General features: G+C 63.2%; 3 protein-coding genes across 4 annotated transcripts; 1 reads left to right on the top strand and 2 right to left on the bottom strand.

The window, feature by feature from the left end:
* Positions 1 to 1,066: 1,066 nt before the first annotated feature.
* Positions 1,067 to 10,623, top strand: CKAP2L (cytoskeleton associated protein 2 like). Its single transcript, XM_035571987.2, has 9 exons — positions 1,067 to 1,204; positions 2,680 to 2,746; positions 5,392 to 5,458; positions 5,803 to 6,890; positions 7,325 to 7,526; positions 8,156 to 8,311; positions 8,697 to 8,760; positions 9,067 to 9,217; positions 9,313 to 10,623. Exons 1-9 carry the CDS (start codon positions 1,180 to 1,182, stop codon positions 9,536 to 9,538), a joined length of 2,046 nt encoding a protein of 681 aa, XP_035427880.1. The 5' UTR covers positions 1,067 to 1,179; the 3' UTR covers positions 9,539 to 10,623.
* LOC118261247 (cytosolic purine 5'-nucleotidase-like) lies at positions 10,595 to 14,517 on the bottom strand. The gene is made up of 18 exons (XM_035571988.2): positions 14,415 to 14,517; positions 13,955 to 14,028; positions 13,745 to 13,862; positions 13,542 to 13,637; positions 13,313 to 13,404; positions 13,177 to 13,234; positions 12,962 to 13,055; positions 12,759 to 12,812; positions 12,586 to 12,669; positions 12,431 to 12,472; positions 12,227 to 12,334; positions 12,041 to 12,107; positions 11,797 to 11,967; positions 11,569 to 11,620; positions 11,388 to 11,448; positions 11,117 to 11,293; positions 10,945 to 10,992; positions 10,595 to 10,846 (listed from the first exon to the last, which is right to left on the bottom strand). Exons 1-18 carry the CDS (start codon positions 14,483 to 14,485, stop codon positions 10,778 to 10,780), a joined length of 1,536 nt encoding a protein of 511 aa, XP_035427881.2. The 5' UTR covers positions 14,486 to 14,517; the 3' UTR covers positions 10,595 to 10,777.
* Positions 14,518 to 15,106: 589 nt separating this feature from the next.
* Positions 15,107 to 24,559, bottom strand: SLC20A1 (solute carrier family 20 member 1). Of its 2 annotated transcripts, none has more exons than XM_035571991.1 (11): positions 24,440 to 24,559; positions 23,660 to 24,257; positions 23,438 to 23,578; positions 23,217 to 23,302; positions 21,164 to 21,260; positions 19,163 to 19,282; positions 17,442 to 17,702; positions 16,797 to 17,361; positions 16,507 to 16,692; positions 16,087 to 16,171; positions 15,107 to 15,830 (listed from the first exon to the last, which is right to left on the bottom strand). In XM_035571991.1, the coding sequence occupies exons 2-11, from the start codon at positions 24,000 to 24,002 to the stop codon at positions 15,669 to 15,671; spliced, it is 2,046 nt and encodes a 681-aa protein (XP_035427884.1). In that variant the 5' UTR covers positions 24,003 to 24,257; positions 24,440 to 24,559; the 3' UTR covers positions 15,107 to 15,668. The 2 variants fall into 2 exon arrangements, with proteins under 2 accessions (XP_035427884.1, XP_035427885.1); XM_035571992.1 differs by having other exon boundaries at positions 16,797 to 17,358; positions 24,440 to 24,546.
* Between the last annotated feature and the right edge of the window lie 3,011 nt (positions 24,560 to 27,570).

Raw genomic sequence — 27,570 nt, 5'->3', positions numbered from 1 at the left:
AGCAGCCCTGGGCCCCGTGGGCCCGCCTCGCGCTCCCGTTAGGCTTATTTATTGAGCTGCTACACTTATTTATTGAGCTTGTAGTTATTTATTGTGCTGTTACACTTACCGTGCTGTTACACTTACTTATCGTGCTACGACACTTTTTATCACACCTTTACACTTATTTATTGTGCTGTTACACTTTTTATCACGCTTTTACACTTATTTATGGTGCTGTTACACTTACTGTGATTTTACTCTCTGTGTGCAGTTTCACTTATTTATTGAGCTTCTATTTATTGTAATTTTACTTTTTTATTGTGCCGCTACACTTACTGTACTTTTACACTTATTTATTGTGCTATTACACTTATTGTGCTATTACACTTATTGTGGTGTTACACTTATTGAGGTTTTACACTTACTTATTGTGCTTTTACGCGTTTTATCGTGCTTTTACACCGATTTATCGTGCTGAGCCCAGCCCCAGGCCCAGGCCCAGGCTCCAGGTCCCTGACCCCAGACCCAGACCTCAAGCCCCGGGCCTCAGACCCCAGATCCTGGCTCCAGGCCCCAGCCCCGGATCCCAGATCCCAGATCCTGGCCCCAGCCCCAGGCCCCGGCCCCAGATCCCAGATCCCAGATCCCAGATCCTGGCTCCAGGCCCCGGCCCCAGATCCCAGACCCCAGATCCTGGCCCCAGGCCCCGGCCCCAGATCCCAGACCCCAGATCCTGGCTCCAGGCCCCAGCCCTGGATCCCAGATCCTGGCCCCAGCCCCAGCCCCAGCCCCAGGCCCCGGCCCCAGATCCCAGACCCCAGACCCGGGCCCCAGGCCCCAGGCCCCAGATCCTGGCCCCAGGCCCCGACCCCGGCCCCAGCCCCGCGCCCAGCCCCCGCCCCTCCCCCTCGCCCCGCCCCCCGGCCCCGCCCTCCCCTAATATATGCTAATTAATGCAAACAACGGCCATTGGTCCCCGCTCCCACCCACCCCCTTCCGGCCCCGCCCCCTCGGCCCCCACCCTCCTCCCGTCACCGCCCCCCGCCTCCCGCCTCGGCCAATCGCCGCCCTCTGCCCCCCGAGGCCCGCCCCCTGCCGCGCTCTTCATTAGGTGGTTCGAAGGAGGCGGCGGCCAATGAGCGCGGGGCGGGCGGCGGTTAGGGGCGGCGGCCGGGTGATGCGGGACGGGGTCCGGACATGGCGCAGGCGGCGGCTGAGCAGGGTGAGGGCCGGGGGCCTTCGGGGGTCCTCGGGGGTCCTCGGGCATCTCCGGAGGCGTTCGGGCATCTCTGGGGCACCTTCGGGAGCCCTCGGGTATCCTCGGGGGCCTTCGGGCACCTTCGGAGGTCCTCGGGCACCTGCGGGGGCATCTTCGGGAGCCTTCGGGTGTCCTCGGAGGCGTTCGGGCGCCTTCGGGCATCTCTGGGGCATCTTCGGGGACCCTCGGGGATCTTCGGGCACCTTCGGGTCCCGGGGCGGCTGCTGGGCGTGGGGCAGGGTCCCCCCCCCCGTGGGGCAGGGTCCCCCCCCCCGTGGGGCAGGGTCCCCCCCCCCGTGGGGCAGGGTCCCCCCCTAGGGCACTGCAGCTGGGCTGTGCTGGGGGTCCTGGGGCTCAGGGGGTCCCCGCAGGTCTGGGGGCTTGGGGTACCGGGGGCTGTGCCACCCCCAGGGCTCTGCGGGATGTTGTGGGGCGGTATTAGGGGATGGGGGGGTTTTGGGGTGTCCTCAGAGCCGTGGGGGGGGGATGCACGGGGGCTGCCAGGTGGGGCCGTGCTGGGAGAGACCCCAGGGTGTGGGGCTGGGGGCGGCTTCCTTGGGGGGCCCTGGTGCCCCCACCCTGCAGCCCTTCCCCAAAAGCGGGGTGTTGGGGGTGGCCTTCCAAGGTACCCCATGATTTTCCTAACTTGCTGTGTTAGCTGAGGGCTTGGCCTCGTAGGGGGGCTCAGGGGATGCTTAGGGGATGCATGCACCAAGCAGCGATGGAAGGTGTGGGCTGGGGGGGCCACCGGGGTCTGGCAGAGGGGGCGAGGGCTCCCCGGCAAACCTAGAGAAACCCTTAAACTCCTCCGAAGAAGCTGCTGCAAAGCAGAACCAGCAGCTGAGCCTGAAAAAGAGGGGCAGTAGGGAAGGTTGTGCCCGGCCCTCGCTGTAAGGAAGGCCTGCAGAGCGCCGTTACTCGTCACAGCAAAACCAGGCCGGCGGCGCCTGCCCTCTCCTGCAGCCCAGCCGGGTTTGGAGCAGCCCCGTGAGGGCCGCGGAGCTCTGGTGTCTGCTGGCGGGCTGGGGTCCCGCGCTGTGGGAAGCTGCTGGGAACGGCCCTGCGGGGAGCACGGGGCAAAAAATGTGTTCTCGACAGCGCTCCGAGTACTGGGGGCTGTGCGTGCTGTGTCTTCACGGAGTCACAGAGTATCCAAGTTGGAGGGGACCCACAGGGATCGTCGAGTCCTGCTCCTTGGTTCCCAAAGGATCCCCCAAAAAATCAGATCACGTGTCTGAGAGCAGTGCCCAAACACTTGTTGAACTCCAGCAGGCCTCAGCGCTGTGACCCCTGCCCTGGGGTGCCTGCTCCAGCGCCCAACCACCCCCTGGGTGCAGAGCCTTCTCCTGACATCCAGCGTGAACCTCCTGCATCACAGCTTCAAGCCGTTCCCTCGGGCCCTAACCATCTCCTGATCATTTCCTACCATCTCTTTGCAGACGAGCGCAGGAGGCAGCTCCAGGAGTACCTGGCAGCCACAGGAAAGCTGAAACAGCCGAACACAAAGTAAGTCGCGGTGTGCAGCCTCCCGGCCGGCCTCTGCCTTCTCGCTGCAGCAGCACCCTCATGGGAACGGCCTCGTCCCCCGGCCAGGGTGGCCTGGGACAGCTCCGGCCCCTCAGCGCCCCTGCTGTGCTCTCCCTGGCAGCATGAGCACAGGCGTGGTCTCAGCACTGATATTCCCTGCTGGAAACGTCTCCTCTGGGCATCTTCTGAGCCTCCACCAAACCTTCTTATCTCGGGTTTTGAGCACGGCTTCTTGCAGCAAAGGCACTGCAGGGTCTTGAAAAAGGGTCGTCTGAGTTCAAGCGCTGCTTTTGGCAGCCTTCTGGGACAGGCCAGGGTTAGGAAGGGGCTTTTTTTGGTGCACTTAAAAGCACACAAATAGTGAAGCTAGGTGTGACCCCCAGACCTCTTAAGCGAGCCGCCTGGCCGGGCGGCCCCTTTGCTGCTGGGCTCGGTGCCGCAGAAGCCGGGCTGTGCTGCTGCGCTGCCACAAGCAGCCCCTTGCAGGCAGCAAGGCCTCGCTCCGCAGAGCTTTTAATTGGAAGTGCTGAGCAGTTGAGGCTCTGCTGCGGTATTCCTCGTGCTGTTGTGGTGCAAAGGGAGCCATAAAATTCCTCCATGGGGAGAAGACAAAGGGAAGCAGGGCCAGGGACCAGAAAGAGTGAACCAATCCCTGATGCCAGGCTCTGAAAAACACCACAAATAGAATATAAACCAAATTCAGGGTCTTTCTTAATGGCACAGTACGCAATTGGTGCAGAGCAGAGGACAGTACCTTAACTCTCCAGGCTCTTCTGTTGCAGTGAGGTGTCTGCACGGGTGCCAGCCTCGCCTGACAGCTGGGCTGAGTTCCTGTGGTGGTTTTGCTCGGGTGGGCAGCCAAGCTCCACCACAACACACCACCCCTCGTCCCTTCACCACAGTAACATCAAACATATTCCTTCACAGTTACTGCTTTCTGAAATTCTTCACGACTTTTACATTCATAATAATCATCCAGTCCATGTTTTGCCCATTACTTCTCTCGACTATCATCCTTATCTCAAATTCCTCGAGCCCCACGTTGGGTGCCAAAAAGGACTGTGGTGGTTTTACTCGGGTGGGCGGCCGAGCTCCACCACAACCACTCTCTCACTCCCCCTCCTCAAAGAGGAACGGGGAGAAAATACGATGAAAAGGGCTCAAGGGTTGAGGTTAGGATGAGCAGATTGCACAGTAATTACCGTGACAGGCAAAACAGACTCAGCATAGGGAGATAGTAAGATTTATTGCTTATTACTAACAAGCTAGAGAAGTGAGAAACAAAGGAAAGAAACCAAAAGCACCTTCCCCACCTCGTCCACCCTCTTCCACCTCCTCTCCCGAGTGGCGTGGGGGAACGGGGGTTATGGTCAGTCTATAGCGCTTCTTCTCCACCGCTCCTTCTCGGTCACTCTCGTCCCCTGTGCCGTGGGGTCCCTTCCACGGGATGCAGTCCTTGCCGAACTGATCCTGCGGGGGCTGCCCACAGGCAGCAGCTCTTCAAGAGCTGCTCCAGATAAGGGTCCGTACCACGGGGTCCATCCCTCAGGAGGACATGGCTCCAACCTGGATCCCCCACAGGCAGCAGCTCCTGCCAGGTCCCCTGCTCCTGTGTGGGCTCCTCTCCACGGGCTGCAGCTCCAGCCTGGAATCTGCTCCGGCGGGGGTCTTCCACAGGCTGCAGCCTCCTTCAGGGCAGATCCACCTGCTCCGCTGTGGGCTCCTCCATGGGCTGCAGCGTGGAAATCTGCTCTGCCATGGTACACCATGGGCTGCAGGGGGACAGCCTGCTTCCTTGGTCCTCACCACAGGTTGCAGGGGACTTCTGCTCCAGCGCCTGGAGCACCTCTCCCCCTCCTTCTTCACTGACCTTGGTGCCTGCAAGGCTGTTCTTCACTCCTCTCACTCTCCCAGCTGCTGTGTGGCACAGTGGTTTTTTTTTTTTCCCTGTCTTAAATATGCTCTCACAGAGGCGCAAACATCACTTACTGGCTCGGCTCTGGTCAGCAGCGGGGCCCTTACCTAACATGGGGCAGCTTCTAGATCCTTCTCACAGAAGCCACCCCTAGGGCCCCGGGCTACCGAAACCCTCCCACGTAAACCCACTACAGTTCCCGAGCCAGCTGTGGGAGCAGAGGCTGGGAGAACCCCGCTGTTCCTTGCTGTCAGCGGGCTCCCGTTGAGGACCACGGGGCGCTGGGGACCGTGCTCCTGTTTGCTGCCAGCGGGTGGGCTGCTGAGGGGCTCGCAGCGGGTGCTGGCGCGCTCCGAGGCGCCGCTGTGGGGCGGGGAAATGGGGTCCCAGCTGGGCAAGGGGCATGAGCTGTCCGAGCCCATCGCATCCTGCCTGCCCAGCCCCTCGGCTGCAGGAAGCGCTTTGATGGCTTTTCTCGGCGGCGGCGGTCGTGAGCTGTGTGACAGCCCCGGGTGTCAGCCTATTGTGCCGCTTTTCCGCTGCCGCACGGGAGAAAAAGAAATGTGACGTGGGGCTTCCTTGGCAGCTTTTTGATTTCGAAAGGCTTCTCATAAGCTCCGGTTGCTGAAACAACCGCGAGTGTTTCAAGTATTGAACCTCTTCTGGAAGAGCTGCTGGATACCCTGATAACTTGTTTGCCTTTCTGCAGGCCCTATTTAAATGACCGGATTAATCGCCTGGATCCACTCCTAAAACCAGTTTCTAAACCAGAACATGTAAGTAGAAGAGAAATCTTTTCAGTCTGGTTTTATATTTCACGCTTGAAGCACGTCCAGGCAGAACAGGGTCCACAAACCAGGACAGCGAGTTCCTGACCCCCAACGAGCTGCAGCCAACGCGTTGCTAAACAGCTGGCGATAAGACAACTAATTATTTTGCAGAGGAACTCAGTCCGAGGGACTTGCCCTTCATCCGGGTGCTGGCAGATGTTGTGTTGGCAGCCGCCGTGATGCTGCCGCCCCTTGGGCTGGCAGGGCCGGGGTAGGAGCGAGCTGCTGGGGTCTGAGCCCTCCTCTGGGCCCTGCTGGTTTTGGGGCTGAGCTTGGCCTTGTCTCTCCAGGCTAACAGGAAGAAGAGGGATGCTCTCCCAGATGTGGCGAAGGACGCTCAGAGGGACAGCAAGCTTGCCTCCAAACCCACGCGGCTGGGTGGCCGCGCTGCCCCGCAGAAATCTTCAAGTGCATCCCGGGGAGTAGCCATGGTACATCCAGAGCAGCCGGGGAAGAGCACAAAGCTGTCCCTGGGGCTTGTCCTGGGTGTGAACCCTTCTACACAGCCCAGAGGGAGGCTCCCAGCTTCTGCCTCTGGTTCCCTAAACCCAGGAGGGACTGAGGAGACCGCACGTGGCCGCCCCGTTCCCAGGGCACCTTCGTCACTGAGCGAGGGCCTGCAGGAACAGCTAGACTGCAACAAAGAGAACTTCTCAGCACAAGCACCTACAAACCTTGTGCAGAGCAGAGCTTTTCAGTCTGATGGAAGCAGTCTCGGGAACAGGAGAGCCTTGGCTCATAGGCAAACCTCAGGCACTGTGTCAAGCACCATCCAGTGCCCAAAGGACAGAATTAATAGCTGCCAGGCTAAGGAAACGCTGATTCAGGACAAATTCAGGAAGTCCCTGCCAAGCTCAAAGAGTGCATCTCAAAAACCAAGTGGCAAAACCCGACCGTTGCAACCCCCTCAGTCGCTTGCTGTTTCTACTAATTTGCTACACAAAAAACCAGTAGTAAAACATGAAAAAATGAGTACAGCAGGGCAACCCGTAGGAAAGCCACTTGGCACGCTTCTGGGGGGAAGTCTTCAGCACTGCAGTAGAGCTCCCCAAGCAAAAAGATCTCCACCAAAGCCTCCAGCCTCCAGCAGGCCCCTGGGGACCGCAAACCTGGGGTCCACGAGGAGCTCCAGCGTGAAGCTGGGCGCCGCGGTGTCGGGGCAAAGGCCCGCAGTTAAAGGGGGGGCAGAGAGGAAGGACGTGAAGGCGCCGCGCGGCCACACGGCAGCGTCCCGAGCGAGAGCCGCTGTGGGCCGGCCTCACAGCCCCAAAACTCAAGCGGCCGAGAGCAGGAGAGAGAGGCTGAACCCGGAGCTGCTGCAGGCACGTGGGGTGCACGCGGGGCGCGTCCCCAAGACCCAGACGGCTGAGGATCGGAGGTGAGTAGCGCCTCGGGCTGGCTCCGTCCTCGCCTCCAGGGGACAGCAGAGCACAGAGCTGCTGAGCGAGCTTCCACCTGCAGGGCCGGGCTCCCTTGGCCAGCTGCTGGATGGAGGAGGGCAGGATGGGGTTTGGTGCTGCTCTGGGCTCCCCTTTCCTCCTGGCGGTTCAGCAGTCCCCTACTGCACGTAACGCAGCCGGCAGTGGATGTAGTGGCTGCCCGAGGAGAGCATGCAGCTGCTCTCCTGTTCAAAAATCTTCAAAACACACAAACTCGGGTGGGTTTGCCTTGCCCGGCCTGGCTCGGATGAGTTTTTAGGATAGAGTTCCCCCCGAGCAGCTGAATCTGGCTAGAGAGATCCAAGGGGAAGGCAGGCAATAGCCCGGTGGGTCAGAAAGTGGTGGTAACAGCGATCCCTTGGTCCTTCAACAGGAGACAACTGGAGCAGTGGTTGGCATCCAAAGGCAAGTCCTACAAACGGCCACCTATGACGCTGCCCCAAAAAAAGCCAGAGAGAAAGAAGCTGCCCTTCTGGAGCACTGTCAAGGAGGAAGAGAAAGCAGAGAAGCCCGAGCAGCTCCACTTGGACAAAATCAACAACCTGCTAACTGAGTACCTGAAGCTCATCGAGGAGGTGTGGATGGGAAGGGGGCAGCTTTAGCAGGCTCCTCTTCCCATGGAGCATCCCAGGAGATGAGGGCCATGTGCTCCCAGCAGCGCATGGGTTTAGAGCAAGGATTCTTGCTTGTCTTGGGAAAAGTAAAAGTCCTAATGCTTCATTCACCCCTGGAGTTATGGGGATAGGCCAAAGGCACGCAGGGCGATGACAAGGACAACAGTGACACCCGGTAACATGGCCTATGTGTGTCCCTGTTGTCCCGGTACCGGTCTGCAGCAGGATTTCTGTGGCAGCTGCCTAGGCTGTGTGAGCCACCCCGAGATGTGTCCCTGGTGGACATTGCCCCTGGCAATGCCACCTGCTAGCCCAGCACCGGGGGCTAGTGGCCCTGCTAGTGCCTGTGCTGGCGAGCCTCTCCCTCAACATCCCCCTGCAAGTGCTCATTTTACTGAGGGGGAAATGGAGGCAGAGAAATTACCTGTCCACGGTCATGCAAGAGACTTGTAAAAAGCAAAATCCAGGCTCAGGCCCTGCCTCTTTTGCCTGGGAGCGCTGGGGGAACAGAGGCACGCCGGCAGCTCCCGGCACGCAGCTCCGGCCCTCATGGGTAGGCCTGCTCTTCACACCTCGTCCTGGTTTCTCAGGGTGTCCAGTCAGAGGAGTTGTCTGCAATTCTGTCCCACGAGCCCCGAGCAGAGAAATGCGCCAAGTTCTGGATCTGCAAAGTGAAGCTGCTCGCCCGGAGCGGCCCCTTTGACGTGATGGAGCTGTACGAAGCCGCGGTCTGCGCCGGTGCTACCGTGAGTGGGGCGCGCTTCTCCTTGGTGGCTTCCTGCAATCCCTGCCCTGTGCCAGCGGGTCGCATCGAGACATGGGGCAGATTTTGGGATCGTATTCCAGAGGAGGGCTGGGAGGCCGAGTGCCCTGGGCTGTGGCTGGAAGCAGCGCGATGGCAGCTCCATGCCTGGGCGGTGTAACAGCAATGTCTGGTGGGATTTACCAGCTGGGGTCTGTCTGCCCCGCAGCGTGCTCGCAGATCTGACTTAGGGAAGGGCACTGCTGCAGCCGTCAGCCTTTCCCTCCAGCACAGGGTGCAGCAGCAGCAACCTTTTCTCCTGTTCTCTTTGGACTATTCTTTGTTCCTGAGTCATGCCTGCCTTGACCTGTGTTCGGCTTTTCTTGCAGCCACTCCAGGAGCTCAGAGAAGTTGTCCTTGATATTCTGAAGACTGCAGGCCAACCACCAGGAGGTAACGTGCATGGAGGGGCCGGCTGGCAGGCTGGGGCTCCCTGCTGCTGCGGGCAGGGAAGCAGTACGGTTTGCAGCCTGTCTCAGCGCCCTGTGTCCCTGTTGACTTTGATGGTGACGGAGCGTTGTGAAAGTCCAGAATCCTGATCTCAGAAATGGGGCAGGATTCCTCTGCCAGGGCCAGGCCTCGGCCCAGCACGCCTCTAGCGAGGTGCCCTGGGCTGCGGCCAGAGCGCTGCAGTGCTGTGAGCCCGCTCCAGCTCTGCCCCCTCTATAACTGTGCTGCCCTTTTCCTCTCTCCTGTCAGGGGAGAAGGCTGAGCAGCCCGCGCCCTGGGAGCCCACAGCGCCTTGCCTGGCAGAGAGGCAGCACACGGAATCGACTCCCAGCATGGCAGGGAGCTCCCTGCCCAGCCTGCCCGTTTCCTCCATCAAACTGCAGGTTACATCCGTACCCAGGTGAGCGGAGCTGCCCGCTGCTGCCAGCAAGCACCTTCTCCCCGTGCCAGTGCTCCTGCCTGCCGGGTTTTACCTCACGGCTCTTCTCCCTGCAGGGGAAGGGAGCTGCCAGAAGGCCAGGAGCTGAAATTCCTGACGCCAGTGCGGCGCTCGCTGCGGATAGAGAGGGCAGTGAGCTGCTACCCGGTGATGCTGAAGGACCATGACCCTGTCGTGTCATCCCTCAATGAAATCCTGGATGACGATGAGGAGACGCAGTACTTTTTCCGGAAAAACAAGGCTTTGCCAGAGGTGGCAGAGGTGGAGGTTTTGAAGTTGTAGCCCCGAAGTGCTCCCCGAGGGGTGCAGGCTGCTGGCTCCCCCGTGCTTCCTGCTGTCATGCACTTACTTCACGCACTTCTCTTGTTTCCTCTCAGATGTAAATACGTAGGGGCGGCATGTAATTAGCCTTTTCCACTGTTTTCAAATACTAAAAAACTTTCAGCAGAGATGCAGCATGGCCTAGTGAGTAGTGCGTGAGGTCCGGGATGGGAGGCTTGGGCTCCATGCCCTTGGGGCTGCCCTTGGCTCTGCTCCGATGCACGCCCTGGGGTTAGTGCTGTAGGACATCGTTCGGTCCCTGTGATGCTCCAGCACCTCCTGGTGCTTCAGGAAGTGGTGTCCCCAGGGCTTTGCTCCAGTGCCCCACCTGGCCGATGTCTCCCCGCCAGGAGGCATGCACAGACCCTGTCCTGGACATCTGGAGCCGCACATGGCGGCACCAACCGTGCCAGACTCGTGCCGTGCTCTGGCCCCCAGGAGAGGTTGGAGGTCCTGGGGTGCCCGAGGGATCGCAGCAGCTTGGGCACGGGCCCCCCCCCATGGAGGCAGCTATCATACACAGACAGTGGTCTGCCTCCTTTTGGGGGTCCTTGGGGTTTGCCAGGCCTGAGCTCCATGCGTGGCAGGGGTTGGGGGAGGCCAGGGGGCGCAGCCGGGCCCTGTTGGTGCGCTCAGGACCCTTCTGGCAGCACGGCCCCGTTTCCCTACTGTGAAGGGGTGAAACGGTGCTGCCGCCATAAAGCACAGGGCAGAGCCCCATCCTTCGTCTTCCCGTCTCACCACAGCCGCTGCTGGCTTCTCTCAGCATCTTTATTGGGAAGCCTCGATGGCTGAGGTGCCGTATCTGGAGGTCCTGGTGCAGGATGTGGCCCTGCTGGCAGCGAGGGGGCTGGCTCGGGGCTGCCGCCCCCTGCCCAGGGGCCTGCACACAGTCCCAGCTGCTGGATTAGGATTTGGGAGTCGTGCTTTGCTCCCATCTCCCAAGCTCTGGGGCAAAAGTTTTCCTCATAACTGATTTTATGTCTCTTCCACTCTACGATACCAATAAAGCTTAGCCAGGAGTTAAAGAACCTTTTATAAATAAAGGGTGAAAACAGAAGAGAGGAGAAGGGCACCGCTGTGCGGGGACAGGATGGGGCCACCGATTGTCCTGCAGGCAGCTTTGGTCCTCCAGGCTCACTGAATGCCCTCGGGGGGCTGGCACCCACCGGATCGGCAGCCAGCGGTGCTGCTGCGGGCTCAGGCCTCGCCATCCTCTTCCTCCTCCTCCTCTTCCTCCCCGCTGGAGTCCCGGGGGACCCCTGTGACCTGAGACAGAGGGGGGGGGGGGGGGCTCAGTGGGCACAGGACCCAACCATCATCAGGGTGCCGGTGCAGGGCCAGCTGCAGCACCAGGGCTTGCCCACCTCCCCGGCGTCCACGGGGCCGTGCTCCACCGTCGACTCGTGGGCCATCTGCAGCGGGGAGAGGGGTGGCGAGAGGTGCTGGCGCCCAGCACCCGACGGGCTGGGGTCCGCCAGAGCCCCCTCAAGGCAGGGAGGGAAACTGAGGCACGGCGTGGGGGCAGGACCTGCGTACCAGGACGGAGGGCGCCCGGAAGAGATAGCTGAAGGGATAGTAGAGGAAGTTGACGAAGGAGGCGGCGTAGAGGTCCGCGTAGCGCATCAGCTGGTTGGCGAAGAGGGTCTGGCGCGAGCCGCAGCGGAAGAGGCTGCCCATCTTCCCGTAGCACATGTCCATCTCGTGCGTGACTTTCTGCGGGCACAGCGGGACGGTCAGGGCACCCGGTGCCCCGCGCTGGGGTGCTGGATCCGGGGGCACAACTGGGGATGGGGGTCCTGGGCGTCACCTGGATCCGACGCTTGATGGAGCTGATGTCCGGGCGCTCGCTGCTGCCACTGTCCAAGTGCCTGCGGTGGGAGCGAAGCCCTGAGCGGGGGTCTCACAGCTCACCCGAGGGTCCTCCACATCTCTCCTCCAGGTCTCTGCACACCGTGGTGCCCCATCCACAGCCCCCCGTGCCCACTCACTGGTACAGCTCTGCCAGGAAGAGGTCCAGGCTGCGCAGCTCCTCAAACAGCTCTGCAATAGCGAAGGGTCCAGCTCAGCACAGGCACCGGCCCCGGCACGGCCACCACAGGGTGCTGGGACACATCCTGCCCTGCTCGGCTGTCCCCGGGTCTGCTTTTGTCACCGAGGGGGGTTGGAGGTCCCAGGCCCCCTCCGTAGCTGTGCTGCCCCAGCCAAGCCCTGCTCACCGCTCTTCTCCGTCCACACCTGCAGCTCGCGGGCCAGCTCGGGCACCACCAGGAAGGTGCGCCAGCCCTGCCGCTTCTTGGACTTGAGGATGTCCCCGAAGATGTGGTCCCCCATGTACAGGATGTCTTTGCCCTTCACGCCCAGCAGGTCGCACACCACGTCCGAGGAGCCTGCGCCGGCCACACGTCAGGACACGGCGCTGCCGTGTCCCCGCGCCACCGCACAGCCCGGCCGGGCACTCACCGCCGGAGTAGACGGTGCAGTGCTGGAGGGGGCCGGTGTACGTCCCGATGCGCAGCTTCCCCGTGTCCTGTGGGCAAAGGGGGCCCCGTGGTGGAGCCGTTGCCTGCGCCGAAACCACCGGGCTGTGCCCACGCGGTGCGAGGGGTTCGGCGGCAGGAGGGTGGCACTCGGCGGCCGGGTCCCCACCGTGTTGACTTGGCGCAGGACGGTGCCCTCGGCGAAGAAGAGCGGCTTGCGGGTGTCCACCACGATGAGGTCGAAGTAGGAGCGCCAGGGGCGCTGCGGGGTCTCGGCCTGCCGGGGAGCAGGGTATGGGGTGGGGGTAGGGGTGACGAGAGGGTGTTATGGATGGCGGGGGGGCTGCCAAAAGCACCCCCAGCACGGCCTCACCTTGTCCCCGTCACTGAAGTCAAACAGGTAGGACATGATGGCCTGCAACGACAGCCGGGGTCACCGCCACCATCCCTCAGGAGGGCAGCATGTTGGGGGGGGGGGGGGGGCTGTGCTCTGTGCCCCCCCCCAGACGTGAGGGTGCTGCTACTCACATCGGTGTAGTTGTAGTCGCTGTTGGTGGCCAGGAAGACCTTCCCCACTTCCTTCATGCGGCTCAGCAGCAGGGGCACGCGGGGCTGGCGAGGGCAGAGTCAGGGCATTGGGGGCCGGGAGGGGGGGCACAGGGGGGCCTGGCTTTGGGGTGGGGGGGCTCACAGACACTCACGTCTTTCACCACGTATTTCTCCAGGTTCTCCAGCGTCTTCTCCTTCAGGCAGCCCTGCAGAGGGGATGGGTGGTAGGGGCTCAGCACGGTGCCAGGATACAGACATTCGTTCCCCCCTGTTCCCAAAAACTTTCTGGGGGTGAAGCCGTGGCCGTGGGGTTCCCCCACGCATGGGGTCCCCGAACCCTGCCTGCGGCACCCACCGAGAGGTGGACTTGGTCCATGGCCTCGCGCACGTCCTGGAACATGCTGCGGAAGGACATGAAGAGGTTCCCGTGCTTGTAGCCGGTGTCGCAGCTGCAATTGGGGGGAAAAATGGAGTGTGAAGGTGACGGGAGACCCCCTGAGACTCCCTCCTCACCCAGACTGCCACTGGGGGGTGCCACGTCCTGCCCCCACCCCCCCATTTCCCTCTTACTTGATGTATCTGGAGCAGTTGGTGAAGAAGTCCACGAGGCAGGCGTAGAGGTAGGTCTCTGCCAGGGAAAGGGGCCGTGAGTGGGGGCAGCGCCACGGGGAGGGCTCGGGGTGTGTGTGTGGGGGGGGTCACTCACCCGTGAGGTTGAAGAGGGTGTTGAGGATGTGGAAGCGCTTCATGTCGTCCCGCTGGATGAACTTGTTGGGGTAGTAGTGGAGGATTTCTACCCTGGGGAGGGGGCACGGAGCCGCTGAGCGCTGTGGGGGGGGGGCACCCGGCCGCATCCTGCCCCTCCAACCGCAACCCGAAACCTCACTGCCTGGACACCGAGGGACCCCTGCGACCCCCCCGAACCCAGAACTCACCCCTTGAGGAAGCGGAAGCCGTGGGCGCAGACCAGCAGGTTCCCGTGCGAGTCCACCTTCAGCAGGTTCCCGTACAGGGCGTCGAACACCAGCCCCCTGCGGCACGGAGCCCCGTGAGCGCAGCGTAGGACTGGGGGGGTCCCGGCGCCCCTGCCACACGCGCGTCCCCCCCGGTCCTGTCCCCGAAGCCCGCCGGCACTCACCGGGTGGGGAAGGTGGGGTCGTACTTGTAGGCGAGGATCTCGTGGGGGTACCCGATGGAGACGAGGTGCTCCAGCAGCAGCTGGAAGGCCAGCTCCTCGTAGTCGGGGGACTTGTACACTGCAGCGGGCAGGGGGGCGGCGTGGGTGCGGGTTGAGGGGGGGGCAACACCCCAAAATCTGTCTCTGCCCCCCCCTCTTTGCCCCACGCACTGGCCAAGGTGTAGTCCATGTCGAAGCCGAAGCACTTGATCTTCTCCAGCGCCAGGCTGCGGTTCACGAAGATCCTGGGGGCGACCGGGGCTCAGCGCTGGGGGGGTTTGGAGCGCAGCGGGGGGGCACAGACCCCCGCAGCAGGTGCCCGGTCCCTTCCCCAGCCAAGGGGCCCCACGGAGAGTTATCAGAGCAGAAAAGGGGCTTTTCATCAGAAAAAAAAAAGGGGGTTTTCAGTAGGAAAAAAGGGCTTTTCAGCTGGAAAGGGAGCCGCAGGGGGCTGGGGGCGCAGGGCATGGAGCCCCCCCGTTTGGCTGGCCCCTTGCACGGCCTCACCACGAGTGCATGGGGCCCCCCACCCCCGCTGCCCCCCCGGCCCCTACCCCCAGCTTTGCCCCCCCAAATCCTCCCCCAGCCCCTCCAGCCCCCCCACACCCCCGGTACCCCCCCCCAGCCCCACCGGTGCTGGCAGTCCCTCCGCAGCGCCCGGGGGTCGCCCTGCCCCGGGCCCCGCTCGCCCTCGCTGCCCATCACCGCCGCCTCCGGCCGCCTCCGGCCTCCGCCGTTTTAACGGGGCCCCGCGCCCCGCCCCTGCCCCGCGGCCCCGGCCCGGCCCCCGGTTCCCCCCCGGCCCCGAGGCAGCGGCGCCCTCCCACGGCCGCGGCCCCGACGGCGCCAGGCGGCTGCGGGCAGCCCGGTGCCCCCGGGCAATCATTAACCGGGGGTCAAGGCCCGGCCCCGCACCGCCCCCGGCCTCTCCCCCCCCCGCCCCATAGGGGGAGACCCCTGGGGAAGCGCCCCCCAAAACCCCCCAGGCCCCAAGCACCGTGGGCCTGGAACCCCGGGGCTGGGAGCAGGGAGCACCGCACACCCCCAGGCCCCGCATCAACCCCCCGGGGGCTGGTGCCAGGCTTGGCCATGAGCCCCACTGAAACCAGTGACGATTTGGGGTCAGCCCCAGGTGCGGGGCTGCGATAAGCCCCCGCCACGTCCCGTGACAGCAGGGGCCACATAGGGCCCTTATCAAGGGCCACAGGCCCTGCTCACACCCAGGGTGTGGGGGGACAGCCCTGTGAAATGGGGGGGGGGGAAAGCACCCCCAGCCCCAAAGACCGCCCCCCCCCCCCCCAAAAAAAAAGAGAGGCGCAGCACTGGCATACGAAGGAATTCTTTATTGAGTCCGAGGTAGCAGCAGTGAGCGAGGGCTGCGGTTTGGGGGGGCCCCAGGGCTGCCCCCCAGCCACAGGGGGACACAGGGCAGCGTCACCACTGCAGATGGAGGCAAAGCTGAGCACAGCGCAGCCTGCAGCCCCCAGCCCGGGGCGAGGACCAGCAGCATCAACCGGTCCTCCTTCTGAGGAGGAATCACTGCAACGGGATCTGAATTAAGTCATGAGAAATAAAAAAATAAAGTGGCCTCCCATCTCACTGCTAATCTAAAGCTACAGAGCAGTGGGACAGCCACGCCTAGGGCAGGCACAGGTTCACAGCTGCACGCCCCTTCTAAAAACTTAGCGCCAAAACCATTAAAAAACACAAAGATACTTCAGTGACAACACTAGGCAGAACGGAGGGGAGCCCTGTGGACGAGGACAGGCCTACAGCACGCCGGGAGGCGCCGGGGAAGCACGCCCGGCTCCCTCGCAGTCGGCAGCAGAAAGCAGGCACAGCGCGAGCGGCGAGGGGCCCGGGGCCGCGGGCAGCAGCAGACGCCTCACACTCCCAGGATGGCGTACTTGAAGACGGCCATGATGGCAGCGCTGATGAGGCCCGAGATAGGCACAGTGACGAACCAGGCCATGAAGATGTTGCGGAAGAGGTGCCAGTCCACCGCCTTCCTGGAGCGCAGCCAACCCACGGAGACCACCGAGCCCACCTGCCGAGGAGCCGGCCCCGTCTCAGCACAACCCTCGACATGGGGCTGCCCCACACACTAAGCCCACAGCCCCCTGTCCACACCCAGAGCCCCCAGTCCCATCCCCATGTCGCTTCCCCAGCAGGGGGATCTGGCACAAGCCCCTCACCACCACCAGCTCCCTCACCCCAGAGGCTCACAGCTCTGTTTTGGGGGCTCAGCAGCAGCCCGTCCCCCATTAGCAACAGGATCCAGAGGAGGCCGGGCTCGTCCTTACCTTGCAGTGGGTGGTGCTGATGGGGAGGCCCACATTGGAGGCGATCACCACAGTCAGGGCAGACGCCAGCTCGATGCTGAAGCCACTGTGGACACAAAAGGTGTGGGAATGCAGCACAGGGCTGGCACCAGGACCCCTGTGCCCCCCGGACCATGAGGACGATTTGGCCCCAGCCATAGCTGGGGGCTGCTCCCCCCACAGTGCCCAGGCAGATACTGCACAGCAGGACCAGCTCCTTGCCTGGGACCGACGCCTCCAGGGCAGCAGGCTGGAGCACAGCCCCTGTAGCAGGGGTCAGCAGGCAGGGAGGCATTACGGGACCACGCCTGTCCCAGGTAAAGCACTAGAGGGATGTGAGAAGAGCCCTTCTTGCCTCATGCAGGGCTCTGGGAGCAGGTCACGGTTCCACCCCTGCCTTACCTTGACGGTGTGATAGGAGTCAGGTCCTTGCCCATCGTCTGGATGACTCTCCGTCCCCACACCCACAAACCGATGCAAATCCCCACGCCGCCGTACAGCAGCAGCCAGATGGGAGTTGCCACTTTCGTAGCCACGTCGCCCGTCTGATAGACGAGGTAGAGCGCAACCAGAGGGCCGATGGCATTGCTGCAAGAGGAAGGCAACCCTTAGCTAGCACACCAGCTGAGCAGGGCAGCACCCGCCCCACAGAGCCAGCAGAAGGAGTGAGCTGGCCGGCCAGCTCCACTGACCTGACATCATTGCCACCATGAGCAAAAGAGCCAAAGCAGGCGGTGAGGATCTGCAGGAACTGGAAGAGGAGGGACACCTCGGGCTTGTCCTGGTCATGCCATTCCTCCAGGGAGCTGCTGCTGCCCTTCCTGTCGCTGATGCCCATCTCCACCTGGGCAGCGTTCAAATCCACATCAGCAGCAGGGTGTGTGTCCGCCACTGCGTTGCAGTAGCTGGTGTAGCTGTCCATGCGCACCCTCTTCTTGGTGTCTGCTGCGGGCCAGGTCAGCTTCTCCATCTCCTCACCCTTGGGCTCCCCCTCCCTGGCCCGGAAAGAGTCCAGGGGCATGCCGCAGATGGCCATGGTGTAGGACGTGTAACTGTTGTTGCGGCGCAGGGGCTTGTCCCCCGAGTCCCCCATGCAGTCCCCCATTTTGGCAAGGTGCAGTTTATGCAGCAGCTCCTTGTAGAGGCCGGAGTCCTTGTGCACGGTGTGGTACTGGTACTGCCCGCTGGAGCTCATGTGGTGGCTCACGGCCTGGTTGAACTGAACGAGGTTGCCATTAGGCAGCTGCACAGCTCCTGCTGAGGGAAAAGGGGTGGAAATAAGCGCCCAGGGACCCACAGACTCCAGCACCCCCCCCCCGCCACCCTCCAGTGCTCACCACTGTCAACGTTGGTCTCCTTCAGGTCGACGCTCGGGAGCCTCTCACGCTCTGGGGCCTCCTCCAAGTCCCCCAGGTTGAAGGACACCGTCCTCTCCTCCACAGCCACCCGGTGCGGCGCAGGCGACACCGCCTCGGCTATGGGGCTCTTGGCATTGCCCGGACCATCGCCCAGAGGCACCTTGGGCTCCTCGTGGTCTTCCTTCAGACTGCTGTTCTTCTCCATCAAGGGGCTTTCAGAAGGACTTGATTTAATCTCTCCTGCCAAGAGAAGCAGATGCCATAAGGCCCCTGCCCTCTGCCAGAGCCACACCTGCCCTGCTGCCTGCAGGGCAAGCCTGCACCCCTCACAACTCAGATTTATGGCAGACAAATTGGCTTCTACCTCCCCAGCACTGAACTTTGGTAGCTGCCCCCTCCCACCCCAATGCTCACCAGTCACACCTTGCCCAACGCTCAGCAGCCAGACTGTCACAAGCCAGCTCATCTCCTATTTTTAGCCCCCGCACACCCACACCGGGTGTGGTGAGCACCATTACGGGGCTGTTGCTGGTTATTCCGAGGGCAGAGATTCCTCTTCCAACAAACAAGCCATGTTTGTCTCAGTCTGTGCCCGGCTGTGCCCCCTCCCCTGCTGCCAGCACCCCCGGGCAGTGCAGCTCCTGAAGCTGAGGGGAGCACCCAGACAGGGCCCAGCTTCTCTCCCGGGGCCCCCCTGAACTTCTCCATCCTCTCCCCACTGCCAGGGGCCCAGCTCCAGCTCCTGCCGCTGGGCTGCGAACCCAAACAGCCCAGCTCGCCAGGAGCAGCCTCCAGCTTCCCCGGGCAGCTTGGTTTCCTGCTCCGAGGGGAGCCAAGCCAGTGCCTCACCAAGCCCAGGAAGCTGAGGCTGTCCCAGCTGGGAACTTTGCTAACAGCGGCTGGAAAAAGGAGCTTGGCACATCCAGACACCTCCACCACCACTGCCGCCCACCCTGGCACCAAGCCCCCACCAGCCCCCAGCCCCGCACACAGCAGCTGAAGGCAGGGAGGAGCTGCGCGAAGCTCCAGCAGCTGGAAGCATTTCAAGGGCAGCCATAAAGCTGTTAGTCACACCCCAGCCACGCCAGCCTGACAAGGACACTCGCTATCCCCTCACCTACATCAAACGAGGAAGCTGACTGCACGCAGAGCTCGTATGCGAGACCCCGCACAGCTCAGAGCTGCCTGCGCTGTTAGAAAGGTGCCGGGACTGCTGTTCTGGATGCCTTTCAACAGACATTTCTGCCACGGGGAAAGGATTTCATAAGATTACGCAGCTCTGACTTGCTATCTGCAGCTGCCGGGCCAAAGATTGATCACCAGGTATGCCCGGGATTAAAGGTTACGCCAGCTGACAGCCTCACTGCCTCCTGCCCCAAGCTGCAGCACCAAGCACAGCTCGGGATTGCCCTGCCCCTGCCCAGCAGCTGCCAGACAGCAAAACACTGCTCTGAGGGTTTTTTGGGGTCTCGGCAGCCCCCAGGTGCTGCTGCTGGTGGTGAGGAGCATGCAGGGCCCAGCCCATGGGTTGGTGAGATGCACCCGGTGACTCAGGGCTGGCAGAGCAGCTTAAGTGATAACTGCAGCTAAGGATCCCTGCTAATAACAGCCCCGGGGCTAATGAGGTCTCCCCGCTGCGAAAGGAAGTTTGTTAGTAAGCGCGCCCTTCCCCAGAGGATCACAAAGAAGCGGGTACTTACGTTCGATTTTCTTCTTCATTCTCGGACATACAAAGAACCAGACGACGAGAGCACAGACAACAGCACTCCCCGCCGAAATTAGGAGGATACCCCAGAGAGGAAGTTTGTCAAAGCCCAGCACTAGGAAATAAAACAACGGATCTTGAAAACCCCAGGGCCACAGCCCCCTCCATGTACGACTTTGCACTTGGGCATGCGGAGCTCCTCCACCTGCAACGCCCGGGCTGGCCGGCCAGCGAGCTTCCAATTTAATGGGAAATCCACTGCTGACCACAGGGAAACCAAGAGCTTAGCACACGTGGAGCCCCACCAGGGTACAATCTCCCCCACCAAAAGCTAATCTCTTTCACATGCTCAGACACTCTCCCTCCTCCCTCCCGCAGCCAAACCCGATTAGCGCCCGGTGTGCATTCTGCCTGAGCACCAACAGGAATACTCGCAGCCGGCTCGGCTGCCGCCACGCACAGCCCCGTGTCCTGCCTTGCTGCAATGTCACAGAAAAACGCAGCCAGGCTGCCGCAGCAGGCAGCGCTGCCTCCCCTGGCACGCCGGGCTGGGAAGCCGGGCGGAGAGCAAAGGCAGGACCTCGGCTGCTCCCACCGGAGAGCCGGGCTGCCCCCAGCACCTCTCCCAAGGTGATTTCTCTGCCACGCGAGTGCCTGAAACCTTCCAAGAGGCACCTAAGGTGTTCAGTGACCCAGTTCCAAGCACTCCCACACGCAGCGTGACTTTTAGCAGGCGCTTACGCCTCACAGTCTGCTGCAACCCGTCAGGAGACGGAGCACTCGTGATGGCTCAGCTCCTGCGCCTCCTGCTGCAGCCAGCAGCCCTCTGCTCCCCACGCACCGGCAGCGCCCACACCACCGTAATGCGCTCCGTTAACCTGCGAGCCCAGGGCAGCCTCCAACGACCTGGCTTGCCAAGGGCTACAAACCCCGCAGGGAGCAGCACGAGGCTTTGCCCCCTCCTCCAACCAGGCACTCGGGCTAAACACGAATCCACCTGGGGAGGCCGAGCTGTGAACCGACCCGGAGCAGCGCTGCTGCTCGGCAAGCCTCGGGGCCTCTCAGCCCTGGGGCTCCCAACCTCCTCCTCTTCCTCACCCGTGCCTGCCGGGCTGGATACCGCACCGGGCACACCAAGGGGAGGGAGCTGATGGCCCTCGCGAGCCTTCCAGGCACTGTTTACAGAGAAAACCCTCAAAAGCCTCAAAAAGCTCTGCCTCCTGTCAGCCTCCAGCCTCCAATGACCTCTTCCACTGTTCCACAACAGGAAACCCACTCAGACTGAAAACAGCTCACACCGGGTTACTCTGACTGATGGAAGTTATGATTTGGTATTTTTCCCCACCAGCCTGCCTTTCGGCTCTGCGGGTACACCGCTCATTACGCCCGTGCCAAGCGGGCGGGCGACGGGGCCGTGCCTTTCCCGTCCTGCCCGGCTCTGTCCCCCTACACAACAGCCAGACAAACATTTCAATTTGGTGTTCCCAAAGGGCTTTCAAACTGCAGCACGAACTCCTCTTCTCAGTACAGGTGCCAGCTGCAGTGCGCCAGCTCTTCTCGCCAGGAAGTCTCGGGGATAATTAGTTTATTCTTAGGGCCCAGGTGAACAGAGAGGCCGCGGGCTCCACGCCCGGCCTCCGGCCCTGCTCCTAGCCTCACTACCGGAGAGCGGGGAGCCCAAGGAGCCTCCCGGCAGCAGCTGGTACCTGAGTTTAGCACAGGTTAGAGAAGGAAGGGGAAGTCGCGTTATCTGCCAGTGCCGGGGAGTCTAAGGAGAAAGGTCTGTGGGGGGTTTAGTTTGGGCAGGCCTCTGGCTGGGAACTATCTAGTACAGAACTCAGCGCACGCTAGCCTGCCGCCTTCTGTAACCGGCACAGGCCAGCCGCCTTCTAGGAGAATTCAGCCCTGAAAAGCAAAAAGGGGTAAATCGTGCATTTAATGGAGGCTTTGTAAAGAATTCCAAAATTCAGGTTCAAGTATTCAGACGTGTACTTACAGGGCGCGCCGGTATACATGATGGAGAAGAGGTTGATCCCCACGGTACAGGCATAGAAGACAGGCAGAGCTCGCAAGCCGTTGGGGACGGGGTCCGCCTGCAAGACAAGGTCGGGAGCTGCAGGAACCCAGAGCTCAGCACCACTGGGGCTGTGCAGCACAGGAGTGGCCACCCCCAGCCCCATCGTGAGGCTCCCCTCGCCTTCGACCCTGCAATGTGCCCCCAGCCAGAACCAGGAGCTGCAGGAAGCCTCCCCGCTGTGCTCCGCTTGCGCCGACCGGGGGGCACCTTGGGGCCCCGACACCCCCTGCACACACACGCAGGCTCTTGCAGCCCTTCCTCCGGCTCCAACCTCCCGGGATTTTTCACCTGACCGGGCGCTTTCAGACAAAGCCATCTGCCAGACAAAGGTTTTGCCTCTCTCCAGCTGACTCGGGCTGCACAAGGAAGTCCACCACCCACGAGCAGCTTATTCAGCCTCATACCTGCGCAGAGAGGCCCTCGCCCCAGCAGCAGGAGCACTTAATCTCCGCCGCTGCCCGGCAATCCGGGTCCCGTGCTGATGCAAGCGCACGGAGCGCTGCCGACCGCGGCGAGGGGCCGCAAGCAGCCGGTTCCGTGCCAGAGCCGCTGGACAACGGGCAGCACGAGGGGCAAGCACGGCTCTCAAAGGCCGGTTACGCAAGGTTACTCCGACAGCAGTGACGCCGGATTGTTTTAAAGGGTTGCCAGGCAGAAAACAGCAGCGATACGATCTTAACATCTCTTGAAGCAGAAGTAGTTAGATCCCAGCCCTAAACTCATTTAAGTCATTAAACTCAAATGCGCAGAACAAACTGATTACACAACAATGCTGGAGTTGGCTCCCCTGGACAGCTGGCTGGATGTCCCTCACTGGCAGTGTCGCGTGCTTCACAGAGGTTTGTCACCTCCGAAAGGTGACAATTAAAGCTGCCACCCCCATTTCCAACATTTTGGGTGCCAATTCCCTTTTCCTGGACCTCCACACCCTTCAGACAGGGGAAGTTTGTCCTCAAGCCCCGCCAGAGAGCCCCTGGAGCCTCATGGCCCCACCAGGAGGCTGCTGCCACCTGGCACAGTTTTAAGGCAGAGAAGAACCTGGAACAATTTGCCTGAGGAGCTTCAGCTTTCACCCCCAAGCTTGGACTTTGGCTCCCCGGCCAGGCACTGCACACAGGGTGACCAGGAAGAGGACACCAGGGCTCCCTGGGTGCCGTCCTCAGGGTGCGCTGCCCCAAGCACAGCCCCTGCGCCCCCCGAAGCAGCTTTAGACCTGCTGCTCGCAGGTGGCTTGGGATGGAAACACTGCTCCTACGTACGGGAAGCAGCAGTTCCTCTGTAGGCTAATGCCAGAGGAGATCACACAAGCTGAAGGAAGTGCAAGTTGGCACGGCCACAAGTCGTGCCTCTCGGCGTACAGCAGCACCTAGAGAGGCACAAGAACCCTGCCCGGCTTCAGAAGAATGAAACCGGCAGAAACTGCTCTGCTTCGCGGTGATACAGAACCACCTGAAGGTGTGGGCTGCCCAGCCAGCCTCTCCCGGGGGGAAAGCGCAGTTTCCACAGCACCAGGGACAATTCTGTCCCTCCCAGCTTCAAAATAAAGCCATCTCTTGTCAGTCGTTGCCTTCATCTGCAGCATGGCTCACCCTCGCACCACGAGCCAAGGAAAATCCTGACAAGAAGCTCTGATCTTATCAATTCCAGGCTGCTTTGCTACTTGGAAGCTGCAGCTGGTTCTGCTCCAGCCAGGCAGGGGACACTGCCAGCCCAGATGTTTTGGAGGAGGTAAGCGAAGCCTCCTTATCTCCTGGGCTCCACTTCACAGAACAAGTGCAGCTCTCATCTTCCCCTAGGTCCCTTCAGCTCCTCCTGGACGGGTGCCCACTCAAGGCTCACCACCAGCACACATCCAAACCCATGCACCTGCATGACTTCTGATGCACATAAGCCACCCAGACATGCTAACAGGCACGCTGGGAGCCCCCAGCAGTCCCCGGGCTGTCACAACACACAGCTGGACCATCCTTACCTTACGAAGGATGAACCTACGGACAAGGAAGAACAGGATAGCAGACATGATGCCAGACAGGAGGGGCGAGATGAACCAGGACAACACTAGGAGAGAAGAGGTGTGATCAGAACCGCACTGCTGGGAGGGGAAGCCCTGGGCACGCAGGGTGGCAGCGCGTGCTGGTGCCGCACACGGAGGTGGTCGCGCTGTGTCTGGAGCCATCGCCTCGCCGCACTTACCGATTTTTAGCAGCTCAGACCACTTGACACCTTCCTGCCCTTTGGCCACCAAGGAGAAGCCAATCGTTGCTCCAACAATACAATGGGTACCCGAAATGGGAAGCTTCAAGAACGAAGCCACAAGCTGCCACACGGCCGATCCTGAAGGGCGAGAACAAGGCTGGTAAGGGGAATGGAACCATCGGCGCGGGGCAGCGCGGCACGGCGCGCAGGGGCACTCACCGAACATGGCGCTGATGGAGCCGGCCATGAGCAGCTCCTGCGTGGAGTTGTACATCTCCACGTCGATCAGCCCCTTGCGGATGGTCTCGCTGACCTTGGCCCCCAGGAGGACGGAGCCCACCGTCTCGAAGATGCTGGCCAAGACGCACGCCTGCCGGAGCGTCACCACGCCTGAGCCAACCGCGGTCCCGAAGGAGTTGGCCACATCGTTGGCGCCCACGGAGAAGGCCAGGACGAAGGCGATGACGAAGCCCAGCACCAGCATCCAGAGGAAGCCCGTCAGCGGAGCCGGGACCGCGCCGCTCTCCGCCAGCGCCGCGACGCTGGTGGGGACCGAATCCATGGCTGCTGCGAGCGGTTTGGGGACGGCCGGGTGGGCTCGGGAACGGGGAGTGGGGGGGGGGGGGATGTAAACAGAGCGTGAGGTACGGAGGTGCTACAATAAATAACGGTACAAAATTAAATAGGCTGCGGGCGGGACGCGGGGCTGCTGCTATAGGGCGCCTGCGGCGGCTGCGGGGCGGCCGGGGCGGCTGCGGGCGGTCAGGGCCGGGCTGGGCTCCATGGCGAGGGCGGGCGGGCGGCCGGGCTCTTCATCCTGCGGACAGCGGGCGCTGAGCGGGCGGCACCGCGCGGCCCCAACGGCCGCTCCCGCCCCGAAAAACCCCGAACCCCCCCCCCGAAATCACCCCGAAACCCCCCAAGATCCTCCCAAAGCCTCCGGCCCCCTCCGGCCCCACCCGCCCGCCCGCCAGCCGCCGCCTCCCCCTCCCCGCTCACCGACAGCGCCGAAGGGGTCGAGATGGGGCCCGGGGGGGCACCAGGACGCGGGCACCGCACGCGGGATCCAGACGCGCTCGCCTCGGCCCCGCTCCGCCGCCTCCCCCAGCGCCGCCGCCCGCCCGCCTTTTATAGCCGCCGCCTGCCACGTGACCGCCGCGCCCCCCGCCCCCCCCCGTGACGCCCGGCGCCTCCCGGCGCTCCCATTCGCCCGCTGGTCGCCGGGAGGGCGGGGCCGAGCCGCTATTGGACGGCGGCCGCTCAACGGCCCGGGCCCGCCCGCGGGTTTGGCGCGCCCCTGCGTGGGAAGCGCGCGCCGGCACCACGTGGGCGCCGCCCGGGCCCGGTACGGCGCGGCCCCGACCCGGTACCGGGCCCGATCCGGGGCCCCGGCGCGATCCGGCCCGTAGCGGGCGCGGCACCGGGCACGGCACCGGGCACAGCCCCGGGCTTGCCCCAGCTGCGCCCGGCACCGCCGTGAGGCTCCCGTGCACGGGTCCTGCCGGGCACCAGCCCCCGGCCGCCCCGGGACCGCCGGCTCGGCGCGGTGTCCGCCGTGTCCCCCCCCCGGTGATGGCTGTGGCCGCCCCCAGGAGCCCCCCGGGGTGCCCGGGGCCGGACCCAAACCCAAACCGCCCCCACCCGGTGCTTTGCCGTGGGGTGCTGGGCTCTGCGCCCCCCCCCCCCCCCCCCCGGGGGGCTCTGTGTGTGTGTGCACGTCCTTGCACGCCGCTGTTGCACACCTCCTGCTCCCTCGTGCACGAGGACACGTGCGTGCGCGCAGCCCCGTTGCTCGGTGCCCCCCTCGAGGCCGTGCCCGCTGCCCCACGGCTGCCCGGCCCTTCCCTTGTCCGGGCGACCCTTGCCCGGCAGGAACCGCGGCCCAGCGGGCAGAGCCGGCCGGGGGCAGCGGGTCAGCGCGGCGCAGGAAGCCGGGGTGTCCGCCCGGGGGGCTGGCACGGAGCCCGCCCGTGTCCGGCACTTGGCTTGTGCGTGGCCGGGGCACGGGGTCAGCGGCTCGGGGCTGAGCGGTCGCCTCGTGGGGCCACCTCTGACGTGGGCCACGGGTGGCACCCGCCGGGGGAAGTGGCCTGGGTGCCCCCGCCCCGCTGACCCCCCGTCATGGGGCCAGAGTCCGGCTCGTGTCCCTGCCGGCCCCGCGTCCCCGGCCACGTGCAGCACCGGGCGCGTGGAGCTGTGCCGCAGCCCCGGGCGGGCTTGGGGGTGAGGGGAGCTGGGTGCTGGGGTCCCCTCACCCCTCCTGGCCTCGCCCCGTGGTGGCAGGGGATGACCCCGCACCCTGACCCCATCCCTGTCCCCCCGTGGTCTCCCCTTCGTCCCAGGTGGGCGTCTGCTGGGGAAACAGGCGAGATCCTCTGGGCGATGCCGTGGGGAGCCAGGACCCGGGGCTCCCGATCCCATTTCCTCCTGGAAACTCTTCCAGGCGAAGACAAACCTGATGAGGAGTGGCCAGCGTGGACTTCCAACGGGGACACCGAGCTTAGCCGACCTGACAGCCCGCACAGCGAGGTGGCTGGCTGGGTGGAAGAGGAGGGCAGTGGCTGTTGTTCCCCTCCGCTTTAGCAAGGTTTTGACGCTGCTGACCATAACAGCCCCATACACGAAGTGACGAGGCGCTGGTTAGGCAGGCGGGCAGCGAGGTGGAAGGAAAACTGCCCGGACTGCTGGGGTTGGTGGCACAAAGTGGGCCAGCCGCTAGTGGCCCACCCCAGGGTCGGCGCTGGGGCCAATATTGTCCAACGCCTTCGCTGGTGACCTGGGCGTGGGGCAGGTGCACCCTCAGCAGCTTTGCTGATGACGGAGGATGGGGAGGAGCGGCTGACGCACCAGAGGGCTGTGCTGCCATCCAGAGGAACCACGGCGGCCTGGAGAAATGGGCTGTGAGGAACCTCCTGACCTTCCGCGGGGGGACGCCGGGCCCTGCGCCCGGGGAGGAACAGCCCCAGAGTCATTTCGGTTGGATCTGGCTGGGAAGCAGCTCTGCGGAGAAGGACGTGGGGTCCTGGTGGGCACCAAGCTGACCGTGAGCGATGTGCCTCGCGGCAAAGGAGGCCGCCGGCATCCTGGGCTGCCCTGGGAGGAGCGCTGCAGCAGCTCGAGGTGATGCTTCCCCTCCGCTCGGCCCCGCTGAGCCCACGTCACCAGCGCTGGGCCCAGCTCCGGGCTCCCCGGGACAAGACGCGGCCGTACCGGAGGGCTCTGACCGAGGGGGCTCCTTGCAGAGGGGGAGAGGGCCAGGCTTGGGTTTTGAGGCAGGAAGGTCCCCCCCCAAAATCGAGCTGCTCCCAGCTTGGCTCGTGGCTATCCCTGGCCCCGCGGAGGGAGGAGATGCGCTCCCACCTCTCTGGGCCTCCACCAAACCGTTACGTTGCCGTCAGCTTATTCGGAGGGTGGGGACGAGGTGCGGTGGCTTCGTGGGGGACCTGCCTGGACACGGGGTGGAGCAGGGTGTAGAGGCAGGGATGTGACCTCCTGAGCACCCGGAGCAACCATGGAGGGCTCAGGGGCCACAGCGTGGGATGTGTGGCTGCAGGGTCCTGGTCAGCAAGGCTTTGGGAACAGCGCCGTGAGGTCGGGGCATGGCACCGTGTCCAGCATCGTCTCCAGTCCCTGCTGACCCCAAGATTTTCATTGATGAACGTCACCTCGCTGGTTTAGCCGACGTTGCCTCCATTAGGGCTGGGCCAGGACAACCTCCCCTGCGCCCTCTGAACGTGCCAGCGTTGCTTGTGGCCGCGTCCAGTCGCCCTAACGGGCTCACAATGTGCCGAACCTGTCGGGGAAGGGGTAACGGAGAGCAACGGGCACGTCTGCCTGCACTCACCTTCCCCGGGTACCGCAGGACCCCTGATACGGAGTTAACAGCGGGGGTTAAATCCAATTCCACGCTGGTGCTGGGGGTAAAAATAGGGAATGGTAGAATCTGTAGTGTTTAATTAAGACAACCCATGAAGTCGGTGTACCGACACCCGTACTGGTGGCTGTACCACAGCTCTGTCGCCAGGTTATGGCCCAGGACAGACGGCTCCGCAGCAGCACGGGGACAGCCGAGCAGGGCAAGAGGAGGGCAGTGCCTGCGGGTCCAGCCAGGGCCGTGCGGGGCTACCCAG

This window comes from Cygnus atratus, chromosome 27 (assembly GCF_013377495.2).
Source record: "Cygnus atratus isolate AKBS03 ecotype Queensland, Australia chromosome 27, CAtr_DNAZoo_HiC_assembly, whole genome shotgun sequence".
Lineage (NCBI taxonomy): Eukaryota > Metazoa > Chordata > Aves > Anseriformes > Anatidae > Cygnus > Cygnus atratus.
This window is presented reverse-complemented; position numbering and strand designations above follow the sequence as displayed.

What these genes read in the sequence shown, in the direction of transcription:
- SLC20A1 (XM_035571991.1), bottom strand. Translation starts at nt 24,002, where the DNA reads ATGGATTCGGTCCCCACCAGCGTCGCGGCGCTGGCGGAGAGCGGCGCG. An exon ending in ACTCCTATCACACCGTCAAG is followed by an intron (nt 16,172 to 16,506) that starts GTAAGGCAGGGG and finishes TTGTGTCCACAG; the next exon opens with TGGCTTCAGCATCGAGCTGG. An exon ending in TCAGCACCACCCACTGCAAG is followed by an intron (nt 15,831 to 16,086) that starts GTAAGGACGAGC and finishes GCTCCTCGGCAG; the next exon opens with GTGGGCTCGGTGGTCTCCGT.
- CKAP2L (XM_035571987.2), top strand. Translation starts at nt 1,180, where the DNA reads ATGGCGCAGGCGGCGGCTGAGCAGG. An exon ending in CAGTTTCTAAACCAGAACAT is followed by an intron (nt 5,459 to 5,802) that starts GTAAGTAGAAGA and finishes TTGTCTCTCCAG; the next exon opens with GCTAACAGGAAGAAGAGGGA. An exon ending in ACCTGAAGCTCATCGAGGAG is followed by an intron (nt 7,527 to 8,155) that starts GTGTGGATGGGA and finishes CTGGTTTCTCAG; the next exon opens with GGTGTCCAGTCAGAGGAGTT.
- LOC118261247 (XM_035571988.2), bottom strand. Translation starts at nt 14,485, where the DNA reads ATGGGCAGCGAGGGCGAGCGGGGCCCGGGGCAGGGCGACCCCCGGGCG. An exon ending in CATGGACTACACCTTGGCCA is followed by an intron (nt 13,863 to 13,954) that starts GTGCGTGGGGCA and finishes TGCCCGCTGCAG; the next exon opens with TGTACAAGTCCCCCGACTAC. An exon ending in TTCCTGGCAGAGCTGTACCA is followed by an intron (nt 11,449 to 11,568) that starts GTGAGTGGGCAC and finishes CTCCCACCGCAG; the next exon opens with GCACTTGGACAGTGGCAGCA.